The sequence below is a fragment of the Osmerus mordax genome, chromosome 6 (genome assembly GCF_038355195.1).
Source record: "Osmerus mordax isolate fOsmMor3 chromosome 6, fOsmMor3.pri, whole genome shotgun sequence".
Taxonomy (NCBI): Eukaryota; Metazoa; Chordata; class Actinopteri; order Osmeriformes; family Osmeridae; genus Osmerus; species Osmerus mordax.
The window spans coordinates 374,797-397,146 of NC_090055.1; the positions used below are offsets into that span (position 1 = coordinate 374,797).

At 50.4% G+C, this 22,350-nt stretch overlaps 2 protein-coding genes and 2 non-coding genes across 8 annotated transcripts; 1 reads left to right on the top strand and 3 right to left on the bottom strand.

The window, feature by feature from the left end:
* Window position 1: 1 nt before the first annotated feature.
* On the bottom strand, window positions 2–11,864 carry tex10 (testis expressed 10). Of its 2 annotated transcripts, XM_067237320.1 has the most exons (17): window positions 11,799–11,864; window positions 11,280–11,477; window positions 10,344–10,531; window positions 9,872–10,195; window positions 9,559–9,774; window positions 9,192–9,438; window positions 8,997–9,109; window positions 8,649–8,896; window positions 8,403–8,538; window positions 8,145–8,314; window positions 6,186–6,363; window positions 4,398–4,486; window positions 4,114–4,247; window positions 1,526–1,606; window positions 1,250–1,434; window positions 721–931; window positions 2–562 (listed from the first exon to the last, which is right to left on the bottom strand). In XM_067237320.1, the coding sequence occupies exons 2-17, from the start codon at window positions 11,460–11,462 to the stop codon at window positions 452–454; spliced, it is 2,814 nt and encodes a 937-aa protein (XP_067093421.1). In that variant the 5' UTR covers window positions 11,463–11,477; window positions 11,799–11,864; the 3' UTR covers window positions 2–451. The 2 variants fall into 2 exon arrangements, with proteins under 2 accessions (XP_067093421.1, XP_067093422.1); XM_067237321.1 differs by lacking the exon at window positions 721–931.
* On the bottom strand, window positions 2,361–2,433 carry trnat-ugu (transfer RNA threonine (anticodon UGU)). The gene has a single exon. It is a non-coding gene; the product is annotated as a tRNA-Thr (tRNA).
* trnat-ugu (transfer RNA threonine (anticodon UGU)) lies at window positions 2,844–2,916 on the bottom strand. The gene has a single exon. It is a non-coding gene; the product is annotated as a tRNA-Thr (tRNA).
* Window positions 11,865–12,339: 475 nt separating the features above from the next.
* Window positions 12,340–19,819, top strand: si:ch211-197h24.6 (uncharacterized). 4 transcript variants are annotated; one of them, XM_067238208.1, is made up of 12 exons: window positions 12,363–12,448; window positions 12,688–12,763; window positions 13,746–13,776; window positions 15,120–15,200; window positions 15,282–15,421; window positions 15,544–15,669; window positions 16,658–16,703; window positions 16,809–16,874; window positions 17,614–18,014; window positions 18,111–18,215; window positions 18,546–18,660; window positions 19,378–19,819. In XM_067238208.1, exons 2-12 carry the CDS (start codon window positions 12,689–12,691, stop codon window positions 19,419–19,421), a joined length of 1,230 nt encoding a protein of 409 aa, XP_067094309.1. In that variant the 5' UTR covers window positions 12,363–12,448; window position 12,688; the 3' UTR covers window positions 19,422–19,819. The 4 variants fall into 4 exon arrangements, with proteins under 4 accessions (XP_067094308.1, XP_067094309.1, XP_067094307.1 ...); XM_067238207.1 differs by having other exon boundaries at window positions 12,340–12,448; window positions 13,751–13,776; window positions 17,614–18,215; XM_067238206.1 differs by having other exon boundaries at window positions 17,614–18,215.
* Window positions 19,820–22,350: the final 2,531 nt, after the last annotated feature.

The window sequence follows — 22,350 nt, forward strand, 5'->3', positions numbered from 1 at the left end:
CTCACATTTTATTAAACTTTTATTTTGCTAACAAAAATGTGTTACAGCTATCTCGAGGCTGGAACACTGTACAGCCATCTCAGAGTGGGAGGTCCAGAGAGAGAGGCTACATAGGGGTGTGGCCTGTGCCGGTCTGAGGGGTGTGGCCTGTGCCTGTCTGAGGGGTGTGGCCTGTGCCTGTCTGAGGGGTGTGGCCTGTGCCTGTCTGAGGGGTGTGGCCTGTGCCTGTCTGAGGGGTGTGGCCTGTGCCTGTCTGAGGAGCACAGGCCAGAGATCGATTTCTGGGAATTCACAGAAAATCAAACAGAAATGTAATGTACAGAACCCACGTGCATCTTTAGCCCATATGGCCAAGAAGCATGTCTGCTCTATTCAATGTGGTTCTGTGTTGAAACTCTGGAGAGGGGAGAGGCCTGCAAGGGGGTGAAGGGTCCAGGTGTGAAGGGTGTGGTCAGTAGATGTCTCGAAGACCCAGGTTGCCATGGTGACTGGCCATGGTGACACTGTAGCAGTACATCAGGTCTGTCAGCCACTGTTGCCTCGCCTCCCCACGGCAGTACCTCTACAACACACACAGTCAGAACACACAGTCAGAACAACCTGAAAGCCATGATGTGACAAAGCGTGTAACCTCACTGTTACTGTAACAGACTCACTGTGTCTGTTAGAGACACTGGAGAGAGCGAGAGAGGAGAAAGTGACAGAGAGAGGGCTGTTCACCGTCAGTTCCTGCAGCACGTGTTGCAGCTGCGCAGCGTTGGCTAGCAGGTGGCTGCGCATGGCCGCATGCTGCAGCAGGAGAGTCAGGATGTGGCCCAGCTGAGGGAGCTCCTCCTCACACAGGTCAGCCACGTGCAGAGACTGCAGCAGCATGCGCAGCAGCCGGGGAACACTGCTCAGAGCACACACACACGCATCCCACACCGCCTCCCTGGGAAGAGCCAGGCAGACACTGGAGTTATACATTATATATGGGGAGGCAGACACTGGAGTTATACATTATATATGGGGAGGCAGACACTGGAGTTATACATTAAATATGGGGAGGCAGACACTGGAGTTATACATTAAATATAGGGAGGCAGACACTGGAGTTATACATTATATATGGGGAGGCAGACACTGGAGTTATACATTATATATGGGGAGGCAGACACTGGAGTTACAGACACTGGAGTTACATACATTATATATAATATTGTTGATATTCTGTTTGTCTAGGAGCATGAGACGAAACACACACACAGACCTCTTGTGGTTGGTGTGTGAGTGTCGGTCGCGCTGCAGGGAGGAGAGCAGGGCCAGTAGGCTGAGGCAGCAGTGCGACAGGAAGCGCAGCAGGGCCTCGCTGGGCAGGACGGAAGGCTCCAGTAGGCGTGCCATGGCTCTCAGCAGCCCTGCAGCCATGCTGTCTGGAACCACCTGCAGCCTGGTCTGCAGCAGGCCAGGGGGAGAAGCACAGGGTTGGGAAGCTGTATGAAACACTCCGGGTCCACGTGTTCAGGTGTGAGGACCATATTCTCACCAGGTAGTTGCAAATGCCGTTCTGCAGCACATCAAAACACTGAGACCTCGACCCTGATGTCTCCAGGCAGTGGCACACTTCCTGTGGACAAAGACAGACAGATACATCACTTCCTGTTGCTCCAATTACACATTTAATAATAGTTTCTTTCTGAGCCCCTGGGGCCAGACAGGCTGATTACAACATGGAGAATTAGAATGTTTCATGAGCCTACAAATAATAAGGAAGTGAGTGAGCACGTGTGTGTAAGTGGGGTGAAATCTAATAGCAGTAACGACATTACAGGGAACATAGGAGGGACGCACACATCACACTCTCTGCCAACCAGCCGTTCATCAGGCTAACCACATTACCTTCACACTCTAGGACAATGTTAAAGGCATAGTTCACAGTCTGGGACAATGTTTAAGGCATAGTTCACACATGTTCTATTATTTTCTGGATTTGAAATAATAATCGTTTATAGATTAATGAAATCAGATCACTGGTATTAAAATATGCAATAATTAGGCTTATACAAGAATTGGGACATTGGGCCAGGTCTACACACACACGCCCCGTCTACACACACGCCCCGTCTACACACACTCGCTCCGTCTACACACACTCGCTCCGTCTACACACACATGAATCATTGTCATTCTTTTCTGCCCATCTCTTTCACACACTCATTTTCCATCAGGCTGTTCGTCACCTGGACAAACACACCTGGACACCAGTTTATGTGATCAGCTTCTTTGGTACTCTGTATCTAATGACCTTGAGATGTCCTGTTGCGTTGAAGGGGTCAGTCTAGTGGTAAAACAAACACTCAGGGTCAAAAAGTTTTGGGTCAAGGCCCCAACGAGACTCGAACTCGTGACCCCTGGTTTACAAGACCAGTGCTCTAACCACTGAGCTATGGAGCCGCACGTGAACTAACACCCGTCAACATCTTTTAAAAAGAGGCACACCTATCACAAAGTCAGGCATGTCAAACCAAACTAGACAGACAGGTTAGAACATAATGACTAAAGAGATCAACTGCCTTTAAGTACTTGATGGATACTGCAGTATTAAAGAAGTATCTGCTCTGACCAGGTGAAACTGAGAGCAGCCACATCCGATCATCCACTCTGAGACAAAGGTATAGAACCCTTGTATGTTCTTCCCTAGAAAGGTGTCTTTTGAAGAGGGGAAACTTCTGTAGATTTCAGGGGGAAGGCTGATTGGTATCTACTACTAAAGGTTGTCAGCTTCTTACCTCAGTCTCCAATCTTTACACATGTTGGTTGGATGGTAAAAATCAACCCGTTGGAGTGATTCAAATGCAATAGTAAGGCCCCAACGAGATTTGAACTCGTGACCCCTGGTTTACAAGACCAGTGCTCTAACCACTGAGCTATGGAGCCTCAGATGTCAAAGCATTACCAATCGCACTACTTAAAGGTCACACCCATATGGTAAACCTAACTAGGCAGACCGGTTAGAGCAGTATGTTTCAGCACACAAAGGTATCGTATCCAGGGTTGAAGGTTGTTACACCTCACATCCTGTACCTCACACACCTTGCTCTCCAGGAAAATGTCACTTCATGCTGCTTTATGGTCTTTATGAAAACACAGTCCGCCTCAATGTAACGGCTTTACCAGCACGCACGCACGCGCGCGCGCACACACACACGGTATAAGAGTCCAAGCTAGACAGAGGGCAATAACACTAACTTTCACAACTGAGAAACAATACTCAACTTTTCCTCATTAATTTCAAATTAAAATTCTCGTTAGCATCTATCAAATGTAGCTGTGTCTGTGTGTGTGTTCTCTCCATCACTGTGACAGCCCCCAGACCTGTGCACCTGTTGGCATTCTCCCTGCCCTGAAAAAACAATCCCATCTCATTAGTAGAATCAGAGCTGACGAGGTCCGTCCCTCAATAACGCCCTCTCCTCTAGTCTGGGATTGACTCAGACAGAGAGATGAGAGAGGCACCATCTGAGACCTTAATTGAGCAGAATTAGTGATTATCCCCCCCCCCACACACACGCACACACACACACACACACTTCTAGCCCTGGGCCACGGCTGCGTTAAAGGTAATTTTCGAACAGAAATGTCACACTCCCGTTATGCCAGGGGCTCTCATTAGCATTTCTCCGTTTCCGCCTTCCCCGATAACCACATATCTCCAACCTGCGCAACGCGATAAAGACTCCCCCCTCAGCGTAAGAGGCAGGATACAGCTACCCTCTCTGAGAGGGAGAGAGACCAGGGGGAGAGAGAGACCAGGGGGAGAGAGAGACCAGAGCACAGCCTGGAATACCAACACCTTCATCTTCATCTGCAGGTAGATACTCCCCCCCTACGCTCTCATATGATACTACCCCCTCCACACATCATCCCTTCTTCCTTCCTTCCTACGCTCTCATATGATACTACCCCCTCCACACATCATCCCTTCTTCCTTCCTTCCTACGCTCTCATATGATACTACCCCCTCCACACATCATCCCTTCTTCCTTCCTTCACATTACCGCTCTCCCAGGTCCAGCCGGGCCGCCTGGTCCTACAAGGGTTTAGGTGTGCGTGTGCGTGCGGTCAGTCGCTTACCTCTACAACGTCCCAGTGGTGTGTGAACTGCTCCAGGGGGGTGTGATACAGACTGAGGGGGGACAAGGGGGAGGGGGGGAGCACACTCCCATCGCCCGCTTCCTGTAGAGTAGCTAGCTCATCAGACGAGAAGCCTGAGAGAGAGACACATACATACATATAGTTGGGAACAGGGAGGACTGTGTTCATGAGCAGGCTCACAGGACACAGGGAGGACTGTGTTCATGAGCAGGCTCACAGGACACAGGGAGCCTGGGACTGACGTACAGGAACGTGCACCTGACCTGTGAGAGTGGAGAACAGGAAGCTGATGTAATCCACATCCTGCAGGGCCACGTCCTGGCTCCCTACAGACCAGCCGCTCAGAGAAGACCTGGAAAACACACAAAACACACTTTTTTTATTCTACCTTTAGTTATTCTACTTTGACCATTTAAATACAAAGACATATTGTCATCGTTAGGACACACTGCTGGGGCTGTTGTGTGTGTGTGTGTGGATGTGTGTGTTCCATAAGTCATACAGACACGTGCAGACAGAAAGATATTGCCAACGTTCCGTGACGACTCAACTACATTCCACATCCCAAAGAGCTCTTTGTGCTCTTCATCCTCACACACACACACACACACACACCGACTTTCTCACCCCCTTCTCATCCTGCCATGTTAGTGAAGCCCTGCCCCAGTGACCTCAAGGTAACAAGCTCAACCACAGGGTAACAGCAGTGATGCAGGCGATGGCATCACAGCCATGCACCAGGGCCCAGAGAGTGGCCCAGAAGACAGTTATCTACAAACGGGCACGACTTCCATGCAAACAGCAGACTAGGCCTGATCATGACACAGAATAGCACTTTCTAAAGCTGTTAACAAGGGCTCTGGATCTGGGCTGGTCTCAAAAGGAGCATCAGTGCCTCAGAGGATGTGGAGATCACAGCTCTTCATCAATCCTCTGAGCATTCGTGTACGTGTGTGTGTGTGTGTATCAGGGATGGAAATTAGCACCCGCCACCAGCCAAATGCGGGTGATTTTGTGTTGTGGCAGGTAAACTCGTTTCACCTGCCGGCCACCGTGGCGGGTAAATACAATTATTACACGGCTGTTATTAATGCTGTAGAATGCCCCATTCACTTGAATGACCGTTGCTATGTATAACTGACCGCTGTCAAGAGAAGTGGCCTTTTTGCCTCGGATTCACGTCTTTCGTAGCACTCCGCAAGTAGTCCGGTAACTTTTCAACTCCAGCGTACTCCGTTGCTTAGCGACGTCAGCTGATTTGAAGCCTAAAGAATGTTCAACGTCTATGAAGTTCAACGTCTTTGGCGAACTATTTCCCTGCTGATCAACACTACGAATGGTAACATATAAATTGTAATAAGACACACTGTGTTAAGTTTTTTTTTTGGCAAGTAGCCGTGTAATAAGCGGATAATGTATAGAACGCCGTTGTCATTATCGGGAAAATAAGCCCCTAAGCACCCCTCCGCTTTGCGTCGGGGTGCTGTTCGCCCTGTCTTGGAAGAAGAACGCTCAGGAAAGCACCTCTGAAACTTCAAAATCTGATTCTGATGAGCAGGAGTAAACTGTACTGGGATTGGGGAGGATGGGTGGAGGAATGTTAGTTTGTTGTTTAATCTGCCCTACTCATTTAATGAAATGTATATCAGTTCGTGGTTTGTGTATGTATAAAAGAGAAAGTGTCAGTGTTTCATTGAGACTGAGATTAAATAAACTGCTTAAGTATTGTAGATCTTGTAGTATTAATTTTCACATGCAGTTACACATTGTCGGTTAAAAACAAGAAAGTGGCTGGTAAAAACATTGAGTGGCTGGTCGATTTTGAAATCCACCAGCCACGGTGGCCGGTGGACAAAAAATTTAATTTCCATCCCTGGTGTGTATATTAACATACACATGTGTGACTCAGTGACAGCTACAGATCTAGCGGCATGATCCTACCTGTGTCTTTAGGGGCTAAATAGTTGTATTCCATTTAAAGCAAAACCAACTGCCGTCTGTCTTGTCTAACCAGGAATGACTGACATACACCCACACACTGTTGTGCTGACCTGAAGTGGATGATGCGGATGAGCGACGCGGCCAGCCCTGCTGAGATGCGCCCGGCGGTGCAGCAGCGACTCAGATTGGCCAGTAGAGACTGTGACATCACAGGGAGGAAATAGAGCAGCTGCACCAATCGCTGCTGAGACTCTGCCGGCAACAACACCACACTGCCCTCCTGAGGATCTACACACACACACACACACACTATTAGTACCATGCATAGCACCACACTGCCCTCCTGGGGGATCAAAGAGGAACTACAACTGTTCTAAGGGGTGGGAAAACAGAAAGCATTTGTGAGTGGTGTGTGTGTGCATACACTCTAGATAGACACAGATAGAGACAGACACAGATAGACAGACACAGATAGACAGAGACAGACACAGATAGAGACAGACATATCCACTTTAGTGACAGGACAGTTAATGCTGAGCGTGACTGTGTGCATGTTACGGAGCGTGTGCATGTTCTGGTGTGTGTGTTACAGTGTTTGTGCGTCTGTGTTATGGTGAGTGTGTGTTATGGTGAGTGTGTGTTATGCTGAGTGTGTGTTACGGTGGTCTCTGACGCATGCTGCTTATGTCACAGACATCTCAGACAAAAGGAGTCTTGTGAGGGTGAATTGCTCTGTGGCAGCCTCTGATTTTTTCAAATTTGGCCCAATGATACACCAGGTCACTCACTACTCCCAGACCGCTAATGGCCCATGTTCGCCCATAGGTGGCGCTATAAGCCACGCCCAAAGTCTACGTGATTTCCCCAGCGCCCCATTATTCCAAAATGCCTGAAAATTGGTATACATGCCTTATTTCTCATGGGGAACAAAAAAGCCTCAAGAACCCATAAGGTCCGCCATGATAGATTTTGCTGTACTGTCCAAATTTGGTACAACCTTCAAAACCCTTCTCCTCATGAACCATAGATCCAATCGACTTGAAAATGGTTACAGATTTGTAGAATACATGTCTTTCTATAGGGTGAAATTGAATAAGGAATGCAATACAAAATGGCTGAAAGAAGTGTATTTATGTAAATGCACACATTGCCACAATACCTTTGTGTTAATAAATCAAATATAATTTTGACTGAGGGTTTTTCAAACCTTTGTGCCTTCAAGATGACATCATTCTGATGTACCATGCGCAATTTTACCTTGAAATGTCAACCGTTTCTTAACCTTTGTCCCAAAGCTGACCAAAGCTCATACTCTGCCCTTTCTACTCATAAAATCTCAACAGTTGGTGTGTAGCAGAGAGGATAGAGAGACTGACTTGTAACCTTATGCTCATGAGTTCAAATCCCCATTCAGCCTATTGTTGTTAGCCAAACATGAAGTAGTTTCGCTCTCTTGTTGTCCAATTCTCCATCTTCAACAGTGTACATGTTTATAATATTTTGCCATTTTGCAGAGGAACCCGCATCGCTGCTTGCAGCTATATTTAATATTGAAATTTAAACAACACCGAATTCACATATGAATATATATTTCAATGTAAACACAAATTCAGATCCAAAAATTCAAGGCTCGGAAATTCAGGTTGCTCAAATTACAAAAAAATGTAGAGCTTAAATTCAGATTGTAACATCCGGGATACCAAGGATAGGTCCATTGCTCTACCTATCCTTGGTACCCCGGATGTTCCAATCTGAATTTTTTAAGCTAGAAAGTTTTAGTCTCGAATTTGATGAAGATCTAACTTTTTTGACTCGAATTTGAGCAACCTGAATTTTATTTTACATTGAAATATATTCATATGAGAATTCGGTGTTGTTTAAATTCAATATTAAGTATTCAATGCCTTTTAAAATTCAAAACATTATGTCACTGATTTTCTTCCATAAGTGTCACAACAACTGACTCACTCCACTGCTGTGGAAGGTCACAAACAAGTATTACTACACTGGTAGTAATTGTGTGATTTACTTATTATTTTATCAGTTTCAACTGACGCGTATGCCTGTACCGTAGAGTTGGAGGGCGTTAGCCTGCAGGCTGTTCAGCAGGTCCTTGTTGCCCCGCGAGGCTGCAGCCTGGATGGACAGCAGGAGCCAGGAGGAAAGGGCCGGGTTACGGTGGCCCAGCTGGGACAGCTGCACAGGCAGAGCAGCCAACCACCGAGACAGCACCCGACTCCTACACACACACAGACAGGCTGGGCTACACAACTCACTCTCAGATGGAAAGCAAACATCAGTACATGTGTTGTGTTCCAGGCTCCTACCTGGCGATGTGTGTGTGGCTGTGCTCCTGCAGGTACAGCCTGCTGTAAAAGGACAGCAGCAGGGAGCGGGTCTGCAGACTCAGGTTTCTCTGCTTGTACTGAACACACACAGCCTGCAACAGGTCCTCAGTTACAGCTACACACACACACACACACACACACACACACACACACACACCGTTAAAAACTGAAATAACGACTAATGAGGCTTCCCATCTTTGAAGCGTCCTCCTCACGCTGCCTCACCCCGGCTCCTCTGTGTGAGCACCATCTTCCACACCGTGTCCAGCAGAGTGTGCAGGTGTCTGTTGCTCAGCTTGACGCCGCTGGACAGAGTCTCTCTCACAAACGTCTTCAGGGGCATCAGCCAATCAGCGTCGGGCTCCTGTCCTGGCCCCTCCCTCTGGCTGAGGGACACCATGACCTGACACAGGGCCACGTTAAGGGCCAGGGGCTCAACAGTCTGTCCAGGGGCCGCTGGCATCTGCTTGGTCCTGATCAAACAACAAACAAGTTAGTAACATGACTCCTTTCAAGTTCAGGGGGTGAAGCCATCGTACAGCACCACCACAGGACGGGTCTAGCCCACCTCACCTCTTGGCGTCGACCTTCCTCCGGGGTTTAGGTGTGTCCAGGGCTCCGTAGGGGAAGTTCTTCATGAAATGCTGCTTAAAATCAGCCAGGTACTCACTACGGAACCAAGCATCCTATGACACGAAAACACAATTATTGTCACTCACAAACCGCACGTCCGATCTGTGTGTGTCTGTGCCTGTGTGTGTGTCTCACCAGGATGTCCTGGTGCTCCTTTTGCGGTGCCAGCCTCCTGACCAGCTGCAGAATGGAGAGGACTTGGAACATGAGAGCCATGGAGTCTGGGGTGAGAAGATGGGCACTGTCAGTCTGGGCCCGCTCGCTGGCGCTGGCTTCCACCCACACCTCCAGCAGCAGGGGTACCAGCGTGGCAGCAAAGCCCAGCACAGCCTCAGCTGAGTCCAGACCCTCACCCACTCCAGACCCTGGTTCAACCTCGGGCCTGTATATTGAACAAAAGAAGAGAAGAGGAGAAAACGTAAGAAAAAGTTGTGTGCTTCTAGCAGTCCTCCCTCAGAGAGCACATTCCTGGATCTCTCCAGAGTGGTGGTGATGTGTTCACCTGAGTCTGAAGGTGGAGTGTTGAGTGGGTTTGGCCCCTGAGTGTTCAAACAGCTGAACCCCGACCCTGCTGTAGGTGAGCTCCTCCCAGGTGAGTTCTAGGGCTGTGCTCACCCCTCCCTCTCCGCTGGACAGAAACACTCCGTCACCTGGGACTCGCACCCCCCCTTCCTCTGCTGGTCTCTCCTCCACCACCGCCTGGAGGAACCTCCCAAGCCTGGCACGCACACAACAACCACCAAACCAGTCAGACACTTTTCTCATTCCTGCCATCTGCTGCAGGTGAAGGTCTGAAAAGGTCCACCTGTCCTCACCTGAGGAGAACTGTCAGTCTCCACTGCTGGCCAGTCACAGCCCTGCTAGGGTTGACTGACAGCGCCCAGCTCCTCCCCATGGTCTCCTGGGTCCTGGCCCCTCCCACCACGCGTCTGTGTGAGATGAGCTCCAGGAAGTTGGTGAGCAGCAGGGCGGGGCGCGCGGCCAGCAGGCCGGGGTAGTGCTCCAGCAGCACGTCCAGGACCGCCAGGGCGTCCTTCTGGATGCCTGCCTCGATGTGTGTCATGGCGCAGGACAGGTGGGCGCTGAGGAGGGGGAAGAAGGGAGCTGCACGGTCGGCAGGAACACACTGAGCCACAAACCTGCTCAGACAAGACAGACGCTTACTCATTCAGGGTCGTCCAGGATTCCTATCTGATCCGTCTCAGAGGAAGAGAAAATATACTTATTTTCAAAAAATAAAATAAACAATAAAACAAGTAACTAGATCCATGGCTGGAGAGGTGTGACCTGAGCAGGCGCGTGGCGGCCGCCCGTACGTTGGGGTCCTTGTCTGTGAACACGGCTGCCACCTCGGACAGCAGGCGGGACAGGTGCTGCTCCAGCACGGAGGGGTGGAGGGTCAGAAGCTCCTTCAGGCCCACCAGGGCTGTCTGCTTCACACTGCTGCTGTAGTGGTGCAGCTGGGACAGCAGATCCTGGAGGAGGGGAAGGGAGGGAGGGAAGGGAGGAGGGGAAGGGAGGGAGGGGAAGGGAGGGAGGGGAAGAGGGGAAGGGAGGAGGGGAAGAGGGGAAGGGAGGAGGGGAAGAGGGGAAGGGAGGGAGGGAAGGGAGGAGGGGAAGGGAGGGAGGGAGGGGAAGGGAGGGAGGGGAAGAGGAGAAGGGAGGGAGGGAAGGGAGGAGGGGAAGGGAGGGAAGAGGGGGAGGGAGGAGGGGAAGAGGGGAAGGGAGGGAGGAGGGGAAGGGAGGGAGGGAGGGAAGAGGGGAAGGGAGGGAGGGAAGGAAGAGGGGAAGTGCGGGAGGGAAGGAAGAGGGGAAGGGAGGGAGGGGAAGGGAGGAGGGGAAGAGGGGAAGGGAGGGAGGGAAGGGAGGAGGGGAAGGGAGGGAGGGAGGGAGGGAAGAGGGGAAGAGGGGAAGAGAGGGAGGAGGGGAAGGGAGGGAGGGAAGAGGGGAAGGGAGGGAGGGAGGGAAGAGGGGAAGGGAGGGAGGGAGGAGGTGGAGAAGAGGGGAAGGAAGAGGGGAAGAGGGGAAGGGAGGGAAGAGGGGAAGGGAGGGAAGAGGGGGAGGGAGGGAAGAGGGGGAGGGAGGAGGCGAAGGGGAGGGAGGAGGGGAAGGGAGGGAGGGAGGAGGGAAGAGGGGAAGGGAGGGAGGAGGGAAGAGGGGAAGGGAGGGAGGTTAAACTCAGATTACCAGCTTCGGTACTTAGTGCAGGTGTGCTGTTTGTACCTTGATGCTGAGTTGTCTGCGTGTAGTAGGTCCACTTGTATCTTTCTTGAGCTGCTCCGTCAGGTGGATTCCCTTGGTGCGGAAGTTCACGCTGGTGGCGTTTTCTGCTTTGGGCTTGAGCTTTCCCACTTTGAGTTTGACCTTCTGGAAGTCATCCTGCCTCTTCTTCTTGCTTTTAGTCATCGCTGAAGCCTTAGTCTGTCAGAGGAGCCAGGCAGAAGATTAACGAAGAGAATTGAGCCTACTACTACAGGTGATGCCTTAACACTGATAATCGTTGTATTGAGGTGTGCAAACGGACACCTGGAAGAATCCAACTAAGTGTAGCTCGCGAGCCAAGAATAAAGGGCAGGACCGAGAAAAAGTCACGTTTACGTTTTAACGTTCATCATCACATCGCTTTGTTTCTGCAGGCCACATTACCCGTTGCCAGCAGTATCACATTTTGGAACACAGCATTTAACCACAAAACAATAACTAACATTGCAACTGGTCCATAAAGATACAAATAAAACTCACGTGAATTTAAACAAGCGTGTGCTGCGCGTGCAGCATTGCAACACAAAAACCAAGCTCGTGTTGATTTAGAGCCTCTGGTCCTTATCCTCTGTACGATCGTTTTGACTCATTTTGTAGTAGGAATCGCTTTAACCGGCAAAACGGTTTCATTAGAATCTAATGATTAGATAGCAGATTTTAAAGGACACAGACACGTTTCATACCTTTCCAATCACAGGTTATGTGTTTTTTATTCAACACACTTTCAAGTGGTGGACCTGGCCGACCACTTGTGAAACAGACGCAATCCAGGTGCACCGCCAGACGGCCCTGTAAGAAAAGAATGGCAATAACGGACAAATGACTGTCTTACGATTTGCCAGTTTTTTCTATATTTGAGCAAATACCTTTTCAGTGTACGGATTTAACGGATGAATCTATACATTAAAATGCGTAATTAAATTGTGATGAGTTCAAATATAGAAGTTAATATGTATTTAATCCACGTATATCGTGCAGGCAAATGGAGCCGACAACATAAGGTCTGTCGACATCAGAAGCGCGACGCACTAGTGGTGACTGGAGTTCATGCAGTGTTAGCGGCGTGACCCCGAAGATTTACTTGTGTTTTTGTCTTATTATTGCTTGAAGCTAATCGACTTACAATTAAGGTAAGGTAAATTATCATACGTACAATACATATAACTAAGTGATATACGGTAAATTTAATTCAATGTTTTGTGTTCTTAAGCAGAGTCGACTGATAAATCCGTCACAGCTAATAGCTAGCTAGTTTAACTAGGTTAGAAGTTGAGGCCTACGCCTGTATATGACCGAAGAGAACGGGTTGCCCACCCTGGCTCGCATACATTGTTATGAAACCGTAGCAAGCAGTGTTGTATTCCCGCAGAATGGAAGGAAACGCAAATGCACCATCTGGACCGCCAGCTCAGAAGAGGTTTAAAATGGCGAACGGAGGCGCAAAGGTAAAATGTGCCCAATTCATGTCAGTTATATTCTACTGGCTTCATCGACGATTATTTCATACAGTTTGTGTGTTCTTTGATCAACATTTATTTCAGTATGCGTAAATACTATCAACGTTACCCCTCATATTGTCCTATGTAATGGACATAAGTGAGGCTGGAATATTGAACTAATAAATCTGCTCCAGTGCCAATCTTAGCCATAACTAGAGCACCACCAAATCAATGGGGCGTAGTATCTCCCGGTCAGCTTCTGGGGTTGAGGCTGCAAAGACTGATGCAGATAGGAGCCTGCTCATGGAAACATCTCTGTCTGTGGTACTGGGCCTGAAGCAAGGCCTGAGGAACAGTAGTGATCCAGGGACGCCTCAGAGCAGAGGGGCTGTGGTACTGGGCCTTGATTTGTCCTGAGAGTGCTCAACTTTAGTCTGGCGGTAAAGAGGCTCGTAGAACCAGTATGAGCTCTTAATCCACTGACCTCTGACCTGCTCCTGGTGCTCAGGACAGGTTCAGAGAACCTGGTTCAGTGGTGTGCCTAGCGCTGGATAGCTGCTAACTTTTGTTGAAGTAAGATGTTCTCAAGCAACGGAAGGCAATTAAATGCCTTTGCAGAGTTTGTCTCACCCAATGAGGCTTGAGTTTAGCCTAGCTTGGCGTTTTTCAGCACATTTGAGATGTGCTAAGCTCAAAAAAGATTCATGTGGATCCAGAGGTTATTCTTTCCTTGCAAGAAGGCTGCACACGGTTGTCCTCATTATAGAAACCTGACCAGAAGCCCAGTTGATCAGTTTGAATGTTTATGAATAAAATCAGACATTGATCTCATTGATGCTCTTACAAAGAGTACAGTGGAGGATGAGCTGAAAGAATTGTCTCCTTCAAGGATGGGATGTGGACTTCACCCCTCCTCTGTTTCCTCTTCTATCACTAATGCCTGTCTGTGTCTCTCTCCCCTATTTGGGTTTATTCCCTCCATTGACAGAGAAGGCAGCCGCAGTATTCTGCAGACATAGGTAAGTCCCGCCTCCACACAGTTCCGCTGCCAATGATGGGAGCTGAGAACTCCTTCCCTTTGCCTCATCGCTGGCTTCTGATTGGGTGTGAGGCATGTCTATGACTTGCACAGTTGAGAGTCTATCTGAGTTCAGACCAGTCCCATTCATAGCTTTATGCTGTGGGGCTGACCAGTGATGGTTACTGGTCAGATTTCTTTCAGAGATCTCATTTCTGTATGAGCTTTTGTAAATCCAGAAACGTGAATTAGTGGGTTCCCAACTACAAACTGAACTACTTTAGGAACACCAATCCTTCCTCAGAGAAACCTCTTAACTGTCCACATTGGTATTACACGTACGTGTTATGTTTTAGCTCTTGAGGAGCATATTGATATGTGGCTATCTGGTGTCAGGAAGTATTGGTGGACCTGGTCCTCTACCTGGGTGGTGGGTTAGAGGACGTACTGTATCACACACAAGTATAGGAAGTCAGTTGGCTGAGCGGTAAGGGAATCGGGCTAGTAATCCGAAGGTTGCCAGTTCGATTCCCGATCATGCCAACTGACGTTGTGTCCTTGGGCAAGGCACTTCACCCTACTTGCCTCGGGGGAATGTCCCCGTACTTACTGTAAGTCGCTCTGGATAAGAGCGTCTGCTAAATGACTAAATGTAAATGTAAGTATGATTTATTCCATTATAGGCTGAAGACACGCCCTCCCTACCACAATCACCATTGTTTCCTCTAGGGTAGCTTGTATTGCAGTTTCCATTGGGAAATAGGCCTTTCATTTAATAGCTACAAGACATGAAGATGCATGTAGCATCATGCTACCAGCATACCTGCCATGCTCTGCTACCTGTGCACATCATGGCTGTCTTAACGAGCCTTTATTATCAGGGATAACCTTCCCATTTGACATCAGTCTCCTCCTGTGGCCTGCCTCGTCAGACTCTGCAGGAGTTGCTCCTGTGAAAGAGCCGGACGTAGAGCAGCGCCTGATGGAACTCGTGTGTCCCGTGGTGGAACTCCCCCTTCTCCTGCTGTGGGGAGGCTGAACACAGGGGGAGGGTTCTAATTGCTGTTCAGAGAATTTAATGCCTCCTAATCTTCACTACTGGCATTTTTGAACAGCCCTGCTTTGGCCTTTTTATCGTTACACTTTCAGTTAGGAGTTTAGGACTTCACTAGTTGTGATGAAAGAATCTCCCTTTAATGAATTTGGCTCATCAGCCAATGGTTGTCAGGTGAAAGGTCATGGGGCCTTGTTGCCACACCGGGTCAGGGTCATGCTCCAGCTCCAAGCGGGATGTGCAGAACTGTGTGTGTGTGTTCTCTATTGACCTCCTTGTTCATGTTCCAGTGTTCACCTCTAAAGGAGGCACTATCCAGACCATCCCCTCTCTCACCAAACAACTCAAAGGCATCACGGAGCCCATCATTGGTGAGCAAAACAACCAACTCAAAAGGTGACGTCTGCTCCCGTCTCCCCCACCAGCTCACTGGTCTTGTGTTGTGTCTGCAGGTCTCCAGTTCGTATGGGAGTACCGCAGCCCCAGCAAGGCTGTGCCTCCACACTACCAGTGCAAGCTCTGCCAGGTCACACGCCTGCAGAATGACATGCTGGCACACGTCAAAGGCTGGAAACATGGCTTCAGATACATGGTGAGGGTGGGAGCATGATGATGGGGTTAGGGTTAGCATGATGATAGCCTGTTTTGTTGCGCTCCAGTAAAGAGAATTGTGTGTGTGTGTGTGTGACTTGAGTGTGATGTTCCATGTTCTAGAAGCGGAACCACCCTGATAAGGTTCCGTATGAAGAGGAAGCGGCCGTGAAAGACCCTGGTGTGAGGAAGAGCATCAAAGACATGGCAGCCGAGGTGGAGAGGACTGAGGACAGAGGCCAGCTCAGAGTGAGTAGCAAACAGGACTGAGGACAGAGGCCAGCTCAGAGTGAGTAGCAAACAGGACTGAGGATAGAGGCCAGCTCAGAGTGAGTAGCAAACAGGACTGAGGACAGAGGCCAGCTCAGAGTGAGTAGCAAACAGGACTGAGGATAGAGGCCAGCTCAGAGTGAGTAGCAAACAGGACTGAGGACAGAGGCCAGCTCAGAGTGAGTAGCAAACAGGACTGAGGATAGAGGCCAGCTCAGAGTGAGTAGCAAACAGGACTGAGGATAGAGGCCAGCTCAGAGTGAGTAGCAAACAGGACTGAGGACAGAGGCCAGCTCAGAGTGAGTAGCAAACAGGACTGAGGACAGAGGCCAGCTCAGAGTGAGTAGCAAACAGGACTGAGGATAGAGGCCAGCTCAGAGTGAGTAGCAAACAGGACTGAGGACAGAGGCCAGCTCAGAGTGAGTAGCAAACAGGACTGAGGACAGAGGCCAGCTCAGAGTGAGTAGCAAACAGGACTGAGGACAGAGGCCAGCTCAGAGTGAGTAGCAAACAGGACTGAGGACAGAGGCCAGCTCAGAGTGAGTAGCAAACAGGACTGAGGACAGAGGCCAGCTCAGAGTGAGTAGCAAACAGGACTGAGGATAGAGGCCAGCTCAGAGTGAGTAGCAAACAGGACTGAGGACAGAGGCCAGCTCAGAGTGAGTAGCAAACAGGACTGAGGATAGAGGCCAGCTCAGAGTGAGTAGCAAACAGGACTGAGGATAGAGGCCAGCTCAGAGTGAGTAGCAAACAGGACTGAGGATAGAGGCCAGCTCAGAGTGAGTAGCAAACAGGACTGAGGACAGAGGCCAGCTCAGAGCCCCCCCAGGTGTCCAGTTTTCCATGGGTCCTGAGGAACACACCTGGGGACTTCATACAGTGTCCTCCACACAGCTGAGCCACAGAGATTCCTGCCTGTTAGGGTTGGATGCAGCAAAATGTTGACTTAATCTCATCTCTTGTTTAGGTGATTCTAAAGGAACCCAGTGAGGTTGCTGCCTTCCAAGGACTGCGTAAGTCACCTTTTAAATGTATATTTAGAAAGTAAAAAGATAATTATTTGTGAACTAAGTATGTAAATACAACTAACTTGGGCATAAATGATATCTTTGTCACAGGCTCAGCAATACCCAAGATGGCAGCTCCAGCAGGACCAGGCCTGGGACTACGAGGGCCCCCACTAGGTAAGGGTTGTGAGCAGTGATTTCTGGAGATGGGGGATAGCTCAGTGGGTAGAGCATTTGACTGTAGGGGCTTGCAGGTTCAAAATCTCCTCCGTACAGGGCTTTAAATAAAAGTATCTACTAGTGAATACTTGTATTATTGTCTTTGTGATGCTCTGCTGAGCAGTACAGTAGGATGCTCTGCTGAGCAGTACAGCAGGATGCTCTGGTGAGCAGTACAGTAGGATGCTCTGGTGAGCAGTACAGCAGGATGCTCTGGTGAGCAGTACAGTAGGATGCTCTGGTGAGCAGTACAGCAGGATGCTCTGCTGAGCAGTACAGTAGGATGCTCTGCTGAGCAGTACAGCAGGATGCTCTGGTGAGCAGTACAGTAGGATGCTCTGGTGAGCAGTATAGTAGGATGCTCTGGTGAGCAGTACAGCAGGATGCTCTGGTGGGCAGTACAGCAGGATGCTCTGGTGGGCAGTACAGCAGGATGCTCTGGTGAGCAGTACAGCAGGATGCTCTGGTGAGCAGTACAGTAGGATGCTCTGGTGAGCAGTACAGCAGGATGCTCTGCTGAGCAGTACAGCAGGATGCTCTGGTGAGCAGTACAGCAGGATGCTCTGGTGAGCAGTACAGCAGGATGCTCTGGTGAGCAGTACAGCAGGATGCTCTGCTGAGCAGTACAGTAGGATGCTCTGGTGAGCAGTACAGCAGGATGCTCTTACATTGATGATCCCATTTTGTCTCCTCACAGGTGGAAGGTTTCCTGAACCCCTCTACCCAGGGGACTTCCCACCCCAGGGGGGCCTCCTGCCTGACTACCCCATGGGAGGGCGTGGAGACTTGGGCATGGCAGGCTACCCCGACCCCCCTCTGATCCGCTCCACGCCAGGCCAGGCCTTCTCAGCAGCCGACATGGGTCCCAGGCGTTTCCCAGACGACGGTCTGCGTGTTGGTGGAGGAGCAGATGGCTTTGGGCTGGGTGGCAGGAGAGAGGGGTTTGGGATGGGTGGGCTTCTGGGAGAAGCCCCTGGAAGGCGTTACCCAGAAGAGTTCAGGGGCGTTCAGTCAGGAAGTGACCCGGTGGACAGGCCAGGACTGATGGGCGCAGCCCCAGAAGGCAGCAACCTGCCCTCCACCCTGCTCAAATACCTGGTGGGGCCACGTCACGACTACCACAACTTGAAAAACAACAACGTTAAACATGATTTATTTAATGGGAAGTGGTTGATGTCCTGTGTTTGTTTACAGGATTCATTCCGGATTGAGAATGAGAGCGATGCTCAGATTGTGCTGAAGGTGACCCAGAAGCTGACAGATGTGTTGATGGAGTACAGACTCAGGAGCGTGTCCTCCGTACGTAACATACTCTGGGCATAACACTGCCTCACTCTGCCTCTGTATGTAACACACCCTCACTCTGCCTCTGTACGTAACACTGCCTCACTCTGCTTCTGTACGTAACACTGCCTCACTCTGCTTCTGTACGTAACACTGCCTCACTCTGCCTCTGTACGTAATACACCCTCACTCTGCTTCTGTACGTAACACTGCCTCACTCTGCCTCTGTACGTAATACACCCTCACTCTGCCTCTGTACTTTTCTCTTGTGTGGTTGAAGATGCAAAATGCATTTTGCTCAATGATTGTTTCATAAAATCCTCTGTGTGTGTGTGCGCGCATCAGGGGCCCAGTCTGACGAGGAGTTCACCCATGACCTCTATGGGAGGCTCCTTCACCTCCTCCAGGATGCCCAGCAGCAACGACCGGTTCTCGGCCAGCTTCTCTGGGAACCCTTCAGGTACAGCACTTACCCCCCTCCCCCCTTCAGGTACAGCACTTACCCCCCTCCCCCCTTCAGGTACAGCACTTACCCCCCTTCAGGTACAGCACTTACCCCCCTTCAGGTACAGCACTTACCCCCCTCCCCCCTTCAGGTACAGCACTTACCCCCCTCCCCCCTTCAGGTACAGCACTTACCCCCCTCCCCCCTTCAGGTACAGCACTTACCCCCCTCCCCCCTTCAGGTACAGCACTTACCCCCCTTCAGGTACAGCACTTACCCCCCTTCAGGTACAGCACTTACCCCCCTCCCCCCTTCAGGTACAGCACTTACCCCCCTCCCCCCTTCAGGTACAGCACTTACCCCCCTTCAGGTACAGCACTTACCCCCCTCCCCCCTTCAGGTACAGCACTTACCCCCCTCCCCCCTTCAGGTACAGCACTTACCCCCCTTCAGGTACAGCACTTACCCCCCTTCAGGTACAGCACTTACCCCCCTTCAGGTACAGCACTTACCCCCCCCCCCCTCCACACATCGCATGGATCACCACGTTCACCAAATCTGACAACAATCCCCCCAAGGTGTAGCTTCTTTAGAAGCTTAACATCTCTTCTCGTTGTTCTACAGGTCCATCCAGGTACTCTGATGGTCCGTCTAACATCTCTTCTCGTTGTTCTACAGGTCCATCCAGGTACTCTGATGGTCCGTCTAACATCTCTTCTCGTTGTTCTACAGGTCCATCCAGGTACTCTGATGGTCCGTCTAGGTTCTACAACTGACATCACTTCCCTGGTGACCGTGGTGGTCACACCTGCGTGGTCCACCGTGGGTGTGGAACACTACAGCAGTCGACTCCCACATACACCCAGAGAGAAGAGGGTACCCACTAGTCTGGCCAGATTCCTTCTGAACACCATGATGTTGTAAAATTGTGTAATTACAAGTTAAAATTAGATTTTAGTTTGTTTTATTTTTTTTGTAATGAAAAGGTTGGACCAAATCTGTAGCTCTGAGGTATTTTACTTTTTAACACTTGTCAGTTTACATTGTTTTGACATTTTTAACTTGTGATCTGTAAAAGGTTGATGACTGTATGCAGAATGAAAAGATCCATGTTCAAAACTTTGTATAGAAACAGCTTTCTACTTGACTGGTCTCAATAAAAGTCTCAACTGTCAGGTGTTTGTCACTTCCTGTCATCCTTCCATACTTGAGTTTGCTCTTCGAAGGCTCCTGATGTAGGGTGTCCCAGACAGTCTAACCCTAACCCTGATGTAGGGTGTCCCAGACAGTCTAACCCTAACCCTGATGTAGGGTGTCCCAGACAGTCTAACCCAGTCTAGTAGTTACATGATGCTAACATACAACATGCTATATTTAACTTTTTCAACACAAAAAATCCCTAACTTGAGTATAAAACAACTGCATAATAGAAGGCCATTTATTTAATTTGGCAATATAACTTAGACATTTTAACACCCCAAAAAAACATTCCCATTACAAATATCAGAACTTTTTTGAAATACTGTAAACACATTCAAACTGTACAACAGAACATTCTAAACTTTCCTTATTTAAGTCATCTTGTCACATCCATTTTGGTTGTAGCAGATTAAGTGCATGGCTCACTGACTGCCATTGCATGGGTTTATTTTTAACGTCCTCAATAGTTGTTTAAGATCCTCCATCTGTTAATGAAGGTGAGGAGACCTCGAGTCTTGGGTTTTCTGTGGTCTCAGGGCCATTGAAGCAAAACATTTTTTAAGATGGACCAGTCTCACCAATGCCCTCTTAAGATTATGTTCTCGTTCAGTTCAAATTGGCTCAACAATTCCTGTTTTCACACCTGCTGGAAGCTTCCATACTAACAGGTGTGAGGTGTTCAGTGTGATGCCTGTAGGAGAGTCACATCTGTAGCGCCTTCCCAGGACAAACTATCTTCTCCCAATTACAGTTCCTCTGCCTGGCTTAGTTCAGTGGGAAAGTCGGTTTCACCTTCCCCATGTCTGGGCTGATAGACCAGCACTGGATGGGAAGGGATGGGAAGTCTGGCCTGATAGACCAGCACTGGATGGGAAGGGATGGGAAGTCTGGCCTGATAGACCAGCACTGGATGGGAAGGGATGGGAAGTCTGGCCTGATAGACCAGCACTGGATGGGAAGGGATGGGAAGTCTGGCCTGATCGACCAGCACTGGATGGGAAGGTTCACCGTAGCTCCCATTCCTCCCCCCAGACTCACCCCACTGCTGGTCCTGTTTGTGGTGGGAACCCGTCTTTGCTCGCCGTCAGGGCCTTCGCCTCCTCTTCTTGTCAGGAGCCTGTGCAGGGGGCCATGAGCCTGTGCAGGGGGGCCTGAGCCTGTGCAGGGGGCCATGAGCCTGTGCAGGGGGGCCTGAGCCTGTGCAGGGGGGCCTGAGCCTGTGCAGCGGGGCCTGAGCCTGTGCAGGGGGGCCTGAGCCTGTGCAGGGGGGCCTGAGCCTGTGCAGGGGGCCATGAGCCTGTGCAGGGGGCCATGAGCCTGTGCAGGGGGGCATGAGCCTGTGCAGGGGGGCCTGAGCCTGTGCAGGGGGCCATGAGCCTGTGCAGGGGGGCATGAGCCTGTGCAGGGGGGCATGAGCCTGTGCAGGGGGGCCTGAGCCTGTGCAGGGGGGCATGAGCCTGTGCAGGGGGGCAGGAGCCTGTGGAGGGGGGCATGAGCCTGTGCAGGGGGGCCTGAGCCTGTGCAGGGGGGCATGAGCCTGTGCAGGGGGGCCTGAGCCTGTGCAGGGGGCCATGAGCCTGTGCAGGGGGGCATGAGCCTGTGCAGGGGGGCCTGAGCCTGTGCAGGGGGCCATGAGCCTGTGCAGGGGGGCATGAGCCTGTGCAGGGGGGCCTGAGCCTGTGCAGGGGGGCATGAGCCTGTGCAGGGGGGCCTGAGCCTGTGCAGGGGGGCATGAGCCTGTGCAGGGGGGCAGGAGCCTGTGGAGGGGGGCATGAGCCTGTGCAGGGGGGCATGAGCCTGTGGAGGGGGGCATGAGCCTGTGCAGGGGGGCATGAGCCTGTGCAGGGGGGCAGGAGCCTGTGGAGGGGGGCATGAGCCTGTGCAGGGGGGCAGGAGCCTGTGGAGGGGGGCATGAGCCTGTGCAGGGGGGCATGAGCCTCCTCTCTGGGCTTCAGCTCCCTCCGCAATGTACTCTCAACCTCTTCTTACTTTTGTGCTTGCTTGTGTGTTTGTCTTTTGAAACCAGTTCTTGCTTTTCAGAAAAAGGTTTAGGCTTATGCCTATTCAACATTTCCTGCATCTTCTCTTTAGTGACTGAGGAGACATCAATGGCATGGGATCCCAGATAGCAGCCATTCAGATTCATAGCATACACATAGCTGTCAGGGTGGTAAAATATGACAAAAGCTGTATCTGTTAGCTGAGCTCCTGTGTCCAGTAGGTGTGTGACCCTGTTGCCGGGGATGTTCTGACATCCTAATAATTCTTTAATTTTAGTCTTTGTTGTCTTATCAGGAAGATTTCTTATCATGATGGAGTACTCTGCTACCGGCGAGGGGGAGCTGTATCTGGCCCTTGAGGGTGACTGTAAACGACCTTCAGAGACTGGTACGTACATGTCCCCAGTCCATGCTGTGAGAGATGGACATGATGATCTGGAGCTCTGGGGTTCTTCAGACTGCTGGACCGCATAAGTCCAGAGCTCCCCTGAAGCTCCACGCACCT